This window comes from Pteropus medius, unplaced genomic scaffold, assembly GCF_902729225.1.
Source record: "Pteropus medius unplaced genomic scaffold, Ma_sr-lr_union100, whole genome shotgun sequence".
Classification (NCBI taxonomy): Eukaryota; Metazoa; Chordata; class Mammalia; order Chiroptera; family Pteropodidae; genus Pteropus; species Pteropus medius.
In genome coordinates, this window is record NW_024352947.1 from 2,951,967 (window position 1) to 2,962,171 (window position 10,205).

Below are 10,205 nucleotides of genomic sequence, written 5' to 3' on the forward strand. Positions count from 1 at the left end.
CAAACTGCACTGCTCCTTAGAGTCGGTGCATTTTATGGCGGTACCCCTAACAGTGCGAGGGGACACCGAGTGTGGGCCTGGCACCCCGTCAACACCCATCACAGCTCGCTTCCCCCCCATCCCCGGACACCTGGTGTACAGGGTCTGCCCCGCCACCCCAAGGCAGAACAGAGGGCCATACCGTAGCAGGTGCGTCCATCTCCGCGGAAGCCGATGGAGCACTCGCAAGTGAACTGTGTCCCCGGGCCGGGCCGGCAGGCCGCGTTGGTGTCACAGCCATGAGTCCCGATGTAGCAAGGGTTCTGCAGGGCGTCAGGGGAGCCGTCTGCGGAGGCAGAGGCACGGAAACCAGGTGAGTCCTCAGAAACGCTTGCAGGTTCCCCCTCCCGGAAAGAAAGGCAAGACGGGGCCCCAGTGGGGGTCAGGGGAGGTCCTGGGCAGTGCCAGGGGCTCCCCCTAGGCACGCTTGCCACCAGCACATCACTAACTGGCCAGAGGGCAACTTAGTTGTAAAAGAGATTAAATCACGACAAATAAAAGAGGACATTAAAAAGGACATCATTAAAAGTAAAAAGACCTTATCGCAAAATATGAACTGTTTGAATACATTTAAAACATGCATAGACTCATGGCAGCATTGTGCAAATAACTGATCTCTGCGCTTGTACTAAGCACCCGTCTCATTCTATGGGAACCGTGGGTTCCCCTCGGCACCTCCCCTTTCTCCTCCATGTAGTTGTTTCAAAATAAGAAACCAGCAAACTCTTGGGGTAAAAAGTCACGTCATCTGGACGAAATGCTGTTTTAAGACGACCGCTATTTAATCTTCTCTGCCACTGAAAGATCCACATTAGCACCCATTTCTGTTAACCGAAAAAAATCCCAAGAGGCTTTCGCTTTTACTCAAAAGCCATTCCCTCACTAACCAAGGTCGTTCATCAAAGTTGAGCAGGTAACGTGAACTTCCGGAAGCCGGCCGGGCCACTTCCGCGAACTTCCGGAAGCAAGCCAGGCCACTTCCGTGAACTTCCGGAAGCAGGCCAGGCCACTTCCGCTTACGGAAGGCTCTACTGGAACGTCACGCTTTCGGACAGCAGGGAAACCTGTGTTTTACCTCGTATTCCAACATTTTCTAACAGCCAATTAGTTATGGACTGAAAATGTTTGCTGCCAAAGTGTTTGCGACAAAGATGTCTACGGCAAAAGTACTGGACAGGAAACCAGCCTGTGTCGCTCGGGTCTGGATCGGCAAAGCACATCCCACGGGCCCCACCCCTGTTTTCATTAATCAAGATCCACGGGAAACCGGCTACGACCGTTCGCTTGCACAGTCTGTGGCTGCGTTTGTGCACGATGGCAGAAGTGAGGTCTGCGATAGACACTGGATGGCTGGCAACGCCTAAAGTATTTACTATCCAATCACTGAAGAAAAAAATATGCCGACCCCTGATGCCTAGAGCTACAGTTGTCAAGGAGGGAGACAGCTGCCCTCCTCCTGCTCCATGGAGCTGCACAAGGACACGCCTGATCAGCTGGAGAAGTGACCTGGGTGTGACGAAAGACCCAAGGTAACTGAGAAAATGAAAGAGCTCAACCCCCGGATTCAGAATATACAGAACCCCTGGGGCTCCGAGACGTGGACAGTGTGCAGTCTGACACTGACATGTCGCAGCAGCTCCACAAAATGCCAGCTCCTTCCAGGCAGCCAGAAGCGCCCACGGACCTCAGCTCCGACCCACAGCCGTCAGCTCCGAGCCTGACTTCCATCAGATTCTATTTTGATTTCCTCAGGCACTGAGCACACATTCCTTTTAGAGTTGAGTGCTTTAGAGTGGAGTGTTTTAAAAGCCCTGCCCAAGCCCGCTGCAGCCCCGATGGCCTGCTCTACGAGGTCACTCACAGGTGAGCGTCCTGCATCCCTCCCCACACCAGATGACAAGCAGGCCTCAGGTTAGCTGCACAGAAACAGATGGCAAGACGTGTCCTTTCTGTTAGGAGATCTGTTAGCATCATTTTCTTCTTACTGAGAGTAGAAGACGAAACACAGTGTCACACAGCACAGAGCACACGTGGTGCACAGTCTGAGCTGCCATCTCTTACCCCGCACGGGCCCGACGGAGTTGCTCAGAGCATAGCGTAAGATCCTCTCCTCCTGGTTGTACAGGACAAACACGCTGTCCACCGAGAGCTGCTGGGTGCGGGGCAGGGCCGCCCTGGAGTCGTCATGGACACACTCCTGGAAGGTGATGGTCTGGCGCCACTGGTAGGTGTGGATGTTCGAAGGGGCAGCGCCATCCCGCTCGGGCTCTCTCACGGTGTACTCCCGGGTGGAGGAGGATGTGATCACTGGGGCGCGGGAGGGTAGGAGGGTGACAAGGGAGGGGGACAGAGACGAGAGCGTAAGGATGCAAGAGGCCTTCGCCGAGGGCTTTAAAACCATTGGCAGCATCCCCCGCCCACAGCACGACCAGAGGGAGAGCAGATGGGGCAGGTGAATTAGACCATTTATTCCTATGTTGGGATTCATTCTGCCACCTAGACTTCTCATACTGTTATTGGTATTATTTGCATTGGTAATATTTGTTGCTTTTTCTCATCAAGTGCTTCTCTACAAGCTCCTAAGCCACCCAGAACCAACCCAGAGATTAAGGTCTGGTGGAAAGAGATACACGGGAAGTCCCACCTCACACTGTCACAGCCTGTGGGACACACTACTAGCCTCAGTTTCTTTTACAGCGTGGATTGGGGCGAGGATGAGACACTATGTGAAGTTTCTGGGACTGAGCAAGCTAATACTGTTATTAAGGTCAGCTACCACCTAGGGAACATTAACCATGTGACTAGCACAGTGCTAACTGCTTTATATAAACTATGTCACTTAGGATTCAATAATTAGCAGTTGTCAGGTATAACCCCAGATTAAGCAGTTGTCTGATATTTAAAAATAAGACATTTCAGCACTCAATTTCTGACAAATTGCTAAGTGCTGTGAGCAAACCTCATAGACAGTCTTTCCCACTCAAGAGAGCTGCTTCTCACCCCTGCCACGAAAGTCCCAACTTCCTATTTTAAAAAAAAAGTATAAAAGAGTCTTTATATCTGTGTGCTCTGCTGTAGTTCAAAATAAAGCCAGAGGACAAATAAAAGTTTCTTGTAAGCCGCCTCTGGTCCAGCTCCTACGTGTGGGCTGCCAGAAACGCTGACTATGGACCGGGGTCCTGATGCTCATGCCAGGTCCCATCACCCACTCCCACCCCCCAGGAGAGCCAATCCAGCCACAGAGCCGTGGTAACTGGTACAGCCCTCCAAGTGGCAACTTCATAAGAGCCCTGAAGAAGTTCTCATTGTTTAAGTCAGCATTTCTATTTCTAAGAATTGAGTCGAGAAAGGATCAGAACTTTGGTCAAGATTTATGATGAAAATGGTCATTTCAACTTATTACGAGAAGGGAAAATTGGTAATAACCCAAGCTTTAGAAAACAGAATGGCTTCAATTAACAGCCACACAATAGGCTCATACAGATTCATTAAAAAGTGTTTTCAAAGCCTACTAAATAAAACGATAAAATATTCATAATTTGACATCAACTGGAAAAGTAAAGCTATAATAATGTGGCATGACTGCAATTTCATTTAAATAAAGACTATACACCTGACTGTAGATTATATAATAGTATTGTATCAATGTTACATGTCCTGGTTTTGATCATTGTACTGAAACCGTGTAAGAGAATGTTCTTTTTCTTAAAAAAACACGTGAAGTATTTAAGGGATAAAGGGTCGCAATGTGTATACCTTACTCTCAAAAACTGTGCGTATGTGTTTGTGCACGCATGCGAATAATGAAGGAAATCTGGCGAAATGTTAACTGGTGAAGCTGGGAAAACGGTATGTGGAAATTGTGCTATTTTCAAGTTTTCTGTAAATTTGAAATTATTTAAAATAAAGTTAAAACTTCATATAGATATACAGCATATTAAAATTATATTACTGTATTTTGAAGTTGTAAACTATGTTGAGATATTTATATTGGGATAGTATATCTATGTTGGTATATGTATGCGGATAATATATATACATATATAGAAGAGAAAAAGCTGAACGGAAATGCACATATTTAATAATAATTATATCCTGGTTTGACAACTATAACTTATGCTCATTTTCTTTTTGCATTAAATTCTCTACAGTGACTGGGTGCTGTCTACAATTAGGGAAAGGTGACTTTAATAAGGTATCGCCCACGTGTCCCTCTCCAAAGCCCGGGAGATTGCGCCAGCTCGGGTGCCGCAGTGGCCAGGAGCCCGCGGCGGGCGCCAGGCTGTCCCCTCACCGTCGCGGGAGTAGTGGTACAGCTCCGTGTAGGGCTCGATGTGCACCGTGGAGCCCGCCAGCACCTGTGGCACGCGGCCCTCCAGCTCCGTGTCGATGGTCAGGTGTCCGTGCTCATCAATGCCGCTGAACCGCTGCTTGATGACCAGCTTGCCTGGGTGCCCCACAAAGGTCACCTCCGCCAGGCGGGTGAACTCGCCTCCTGGAAAGCAAGGTCAGTCTGTCACTTTGCCCTCAGGGAAGCCACGCTCGTACCCACCCTAGGCTCACGGTGCTGGTCACCAAGGGGAGTGTGCTTTGGTTTGCTTGGTAGAAATGGGGCTGGTGACACTGAGGACAGAGCTGGGACATCCACGCAGCCCAACTGAGTCGTGCACAAGAAGCTGCTTCCCAGCCACAAGCCGGCGTCTGAGACAGGTTGGCTCAGGGGTTGTGCTGGAAAAAGCAAGGGACCAGAGTCTGACACTCAACTGTGCTCGGTACCGGTCGAGTGAACTCAACCCCCCTGAACCTCCAACTCCTGAGGATAAAACGGGGATACGATCCGTCTCGTGGAACTGAGATGACATGAAGTAGCTTAAATGGTGCTCTACAGACGTCACGTGCTCCAAGATGTCGGCTAACTCCTGATCGGGCTGAGGGAGTTGTTCAGGGCAAACCATCACCAGTACCAGGAGCCACCCAGGAGCGCACACGAGGCTGCTGGCTCAGGGCTCCCAAGGGTCTGTGCAGGCCATCGTCCCCAGACAGGCAGGAAAGGCACTTGCCCCTCCTCCAGCTTCCCCCCTCTTCCACATGGGCATTCTACTGGGGCAGGAGCTGGCATTCTGTGGCCCCAGGGGTAAACCTAGCTGGCAACCCTTGAACTAAGAATGGCCTTCACATTTTAAAAAAATGTTTTGTTTTGTTTTTTAATTCCAAAAGTATTTCATGACGTGAAAATTACATGATATTTAAATTTCAAAGCCATTAAAGTTTTATCAGAGCACAGTCATGCTCATTCCTTTGCATATCATCTATGGTCGCCTTCTCTCTACAATGGCAGAGTTTAGGAGTCTCAACTATTTGCTATCAACTATTTGCTATCTGGCCCTCTGCAGAAAGGGTTGACAGCTCTTGCCTTCTAGTACCCAGATTCCAGGCAGACAGCCAGCTGACAACAGGTCCTGCGGCGACTAAGGACCATCACAGCAACAAAGATCTGCTGTTGTAGGGAGTTTGTAAGGACTCCGTCAGCACCCCCAGAAGTTGGTGTAAGTCACAAGGTATCACCAAGTTAAGGCACATACGAAGCCACCCCCTACGAGAAGCCATGCAAGGGAGGAGCAGGGTCTGTGGGCCTGACCGCAAAGCCCACTGCGTCTCCAGAGGAGAGGGCGTGACCGTGGTGATGGTACTCAGGATATACATACGCCTCAAGGACAGGGAGAAGACACAGCAGGCCGTAAATCTGACGTCTGATGGGCAGGTTCACCCCTTTTCAAATACAAAGGTCCCCTTTCTGAAAATGGCCACACTTTGAGCAGTGTTTCCACAGTCGAGCCGGGCTGAGGCTCCAGCGAAGCTGGCGGTGGGGAGAGGGCAGGTCTAGGTCTGCGGGGGCAGTGGCTGTGAACTTGTACCGCAGACAACAGGCTCCAGGTCCTGGAAGTGGCCGATGAAGGACTGTCCCCAGGAGAGGACCTCCAGCACGCACAGGCGGGCAGAGCATGGGAGAGGCCGTCACTACACTCAGAGAATGTCCTCCCAACCATCTGCCCGCATGTCCGTGAAATTCCAAATTCCCCTGACAGGGCACAGTGCCTGAGAAGCTCCAAGGAAACTTGCGTTTCTTGGGTCATGAGGACTATGTTTATCAGGCTTAATTTACCATCTAAATTCAACAGCTAGAAACGACAGGTTCCCTTCTGCCAGCAGATACTGCAGAAGTGTCACATACCAGTTTCAGACTGGTTTGGAACGTGCAGGCAGGACCAGGACGACGAGGGACCGGTGAGCCTGACACTTTGGGTGGCAAGAATATATGAGATGACATCACTTCCTCTGCTGGAGACTTCTAAATCCCCAGCACCACATCACTCCCTGATCCAAATGCAATTCCACACAGTCTCAGTTAATATATATTAGTGAAAAAAATATTGAAAAATTTCCCCCAACTTCCTATTTCCGGAGCCACAAAATGCTTAGCAGTAAGCTGTTGGCAGACACGGGGCTCCTTCTCGTTCACCCCCGGGCCCCCCGCGTGCCTGCTGGCTCTAACGTCCGGTGTAAGTACCTGTGATGCTGAAACCGTTCTTGAATCCATCTTGCTCCACTGCAAACATCCATCCAATGATGCCTCCAACAGGGGCCAGAGGGAGCAGGGAGTACCCGACGGTCTCGGGGACAGTGCTGATGGCCGTGTAGGAGCGCCCGTGGTTCATTACCACGTAGGAGTGCAGGTCAGTGTTCTCAAACACAACGGGGACCGGGCTGTTCCCCACAAAGATCCTTCCTTTCACTTTGCCATTAACTCGCTGCGGCGAGCCTGAATGAGAAACAGAGAGAGGCCAACTTTTCACAAAACGAAATGTCTGATAGGACACGTGCCCAGAGAGCAAAGAGGGAAGACAGTGCTAGGGTGAGGTCATTCTTCCAACAGGACAGTCCCCACGCCTGCCTGTGAGCCCGAGAAGTGCCAGGTCCCGCCTGTCTGCCTCCCATGCTGGCTGGTCACGGACGGGGGAGGGGCTGCAGGGGGACCCGTGTGTGATGGAGGAACTTCAGGGGCAAAAACAGTAATTTCAGAAGAATAGGGTCATGGGTTGTTAAAACTAAGTGACCATAAAACTGATCACTTTTGACAATGTTGGAGAATGAATTAGTAATTGCGCTGGGGCCACAGGCTGAACTGGAGGGTGCGAAAAGCCCAGAGCCTCTGGCTGCCTGACCCGTGACACTGAGCAAGCATCTCTGGCTGGAATCTGGTCGCATGGCCCGGGTTTGGAGTGCCAGTCTGAGTCTGGGAACTTCATGCAGCCCGAGCCAGCGCACGTGGGCATGGCGGGCAGAGTCGCGGCCACCCCAATACGCCCTCCGACCCAGGACCCTCTGTGGACTAGGGCACGTGCGGTGATCGGGAAAGATGGGAGACCTCCTATGGCAAATTTAAGAGCTCTCTTCATAAATTACCGAATAGTATACGTAGGATATCGTTTTTGTTTGAAAATTTATATTACTAATAAAAGCATCTACCTAAGGGAAAATATCTAAAGAGATGTACACAAAACTGCTTGCAGCGGCTAACTCGGGGCGATAGGCGAACCTTCTTTTCTATCCTATGTACAAATTTGAATGTTTATAGCTTGCATATGTTTATGATTGTTTAATCAGGAAAAGATCTTTAAAAAGTTGTTCTTGTAGTCGAATAAGAAAACGGAAGTTTACCACGTGACCTCTGTCACTTAAAGAATAAGCTTCCACTGTGGAATTTTAGCAATTCCAAGTCCTGGGTGTGTTACCCAAAGGAACAGAAAACGCAAAACCTTGTCCACGAATGTTCTCGGCAGCATACTCGTGGTAGCCCACATAGGAACTGCCCAAATGTCCATCGACTGCTGAATGGAGCCACAAAGTGTGGTCCATCCATGCAATGGGATGTTATTTAGGAAGAAGGACTGAGGCGCGAATAGATGCCAACACATGGATGAACCTTGAAAACATTACAGCGAGTGAAAGAAGCCAATCGAGAAAGGTCAGATATTGTGTGATTCCATTTCTGTGAAATGTCCAGAACAGGAAAACCCACACGGACAGAAAGCAGATGGGTCGCTGCCAGGGGCTGGGGGACTTGGGGGAACTGAGTGACTGCTCTTGGATACGGGGTTTCTTTCTGGAGTGATGAACACGTGCTAGGGAGATGGAGGTGACAGTTGCACAACTTAGTGAATGTACGAAAACCCACCAAATTGTCTACTTTAAACAAGGGCGTTAATTTTACCTTTAAAAAAGTTGGAAAGCTAAATAAGTCACCTTGGACTGTTCAGGTCTGATGTAGATTAAATGTGATCAGTTATCGATTGTACAGGTCTTGATTTCTTCCTAGATTAGAAGTTACCAGATGTAGGGCTTTCTCACCCAGCTCGCTCACTCGGCCGTGGCTGGGTTCGCTGAGCACCGAGTTCTCAGCAACGTTGTCGAATAACCTTAGACAGGCGGGCTTGTACCTGGGCACTGTCACCTGCGTTCTGAAGACCTTTGCCGTGTTCGGTATGCCCCCGCCGCTAACGGGGTTGCCGGCAAGCAAGGCCACTCGACATACTGAGTACTTCTGCCCATAAATTGTGTCACGATGCTGGGGAATGCTGTGACATTAGAAGACTAATATCCAAAAAATGCATCCCCAAAGAATTACAGAAAGAAGCAGGAAAGCCAAGTGAGGGAAACCAAACAAATTTTTCGACCAGACTTTGAGCTAGAAAAATGTTTCAAAATAACAAGAATCCAACAAATATTTAGACCACGAAACTTTTACGAGGGGTGTATATAATGTCACAATGTGGGGGCAGACGGTTTGTCACATCTGAGCTTGCTGCCAGACACACCACTCTGCGTCTCCAGCTCTACGGGGCAGCACGGGGCTGGGGGGCTGGGGGGCGGGGGCTTGATGAGGCCACGCTCTGAAAACAAGCTCTCGCTGTGGATTTTGGAAGCTTCTCGCAGGGTGGGGAAAGTACAAAAGCCTAAAACCAAGAAGCATAAGCATCCCACCCCTGGGGATGTGGAAGAAAACAAAACAGTTATAGACTTTAAAAACATCCCTCCAAAATGAACATGGTACGTGTACAAAATTTTCTTTCATTGCCAAGATTAGTATTTAACAAAACTCACTTTATCTAACTGTGACCCAGAAGGAAATTTTTTTTTAATTAAAAAAAAATTTTTAAGCAAATTAAAAGAACTGATTTAACGATAACTATGGCGGTGGGATCTGGAACCAGAAAACTTTCTTCCAAATGAGTTTTATTTAGTCAAACTTTGCGAAGCAATTGAGGTTCCTCCCTAAACACAAGGAAAATGACCAGTGACGAAGGGACACCTGTTCAGAATGGCAGGGTTTTTGTTGCTTTTGTTTTAACTCAAGTCTCTGGCCCCAGGCTCCCTGAGGGCTACTCTGAGCCAGCTGGATCCAGACCCCTGGGTCTTGGGAAGAGAAGATTCTCCTGACCACTGAGAGCACAGAGACTGCTCGGTCCTTCTGGGAGCAGAGCTCAGAAGTGACGTCGCCTGCAGCCGAATCCATTTTGGAATCAGCCCCACAATGGATCCAGTGCTCTAGAATTAGCTGTGTGCACCCCGTATGCTCCGCCATCACCGTGCTGTGACTTCAGGGCACGAGGAAAGGAGGGCCCAAGGGGGCGGGGGGTGGAACACCAAGCGTGTCACGCAGCACACGCTTCGGTCTACGCCAGCCCTCCGAGGTCCTGCTGGGGCTTAACGACCGTCGGGACTGAGGTTTGTGAGCAACGCCGACTAAGCAGTTTGAGAGAAACTGAGGAAAATGAGGGGCACTGACGCGTCCTGGTCGGGGCCGCATAAGCGCCCCTTCGGCCTTTGTCCCGCTGCGGGCAGTTGTGGAGATGGGCTCCCGGCGGCAGTCATTCCGAGGCGGGGAAATGGCACAGGAAAGAGAGACCCCCAGGAACGCCCGTCCGAAGTACAGGGAAGAGTGGGGATGAGATGAAATGTCATCGCTGCCTCGGGAGAGCTGGGTGAAGGCGACGCTTCAGAACGAGCCCCAGAACGACCCCGCTCCACCCCTCCTACCCCGCGGGTGGGCACTGACACGGCGACAGGGAGACACGGTGACAGGGAGACACGGTGACATAGTGACA

General features: G+C 50.1%; 1 protein-coding gene across 1 annotated transcript in view; it reads right to left on the reverse strand.

The window, feature by feature from the left end:
- NID1 (nidogen 1) overlaps window positions 1-10,205 on the reverse strand; it is a 57,982-nt gene that overhangs the window by 27,428 nt on the left and 20,349 nt on the right. Inside the window, exons 6-9 of the mRNA XM_039850302.1 lie at window positions 6,608-6,859; window positions 4,334-4,534; window positions 2,101-2,346; window positions 182-325 (exon numbers count right to left, since the gene is read on the reverse strand). Coding sequence (XP_039706236.1) covers window positions 182-325; window positions 2,101-2,346; window positions 4,334-4,534; window positions 6,608-6,859 — 843 coding nt within the window. The remainder of the gene's footprint in view (window positions 1-181; window positions 326-2,100; window positions 2,347-4,333; window positions 4,535-6,607; window positions 6,860-10,205) is intronic.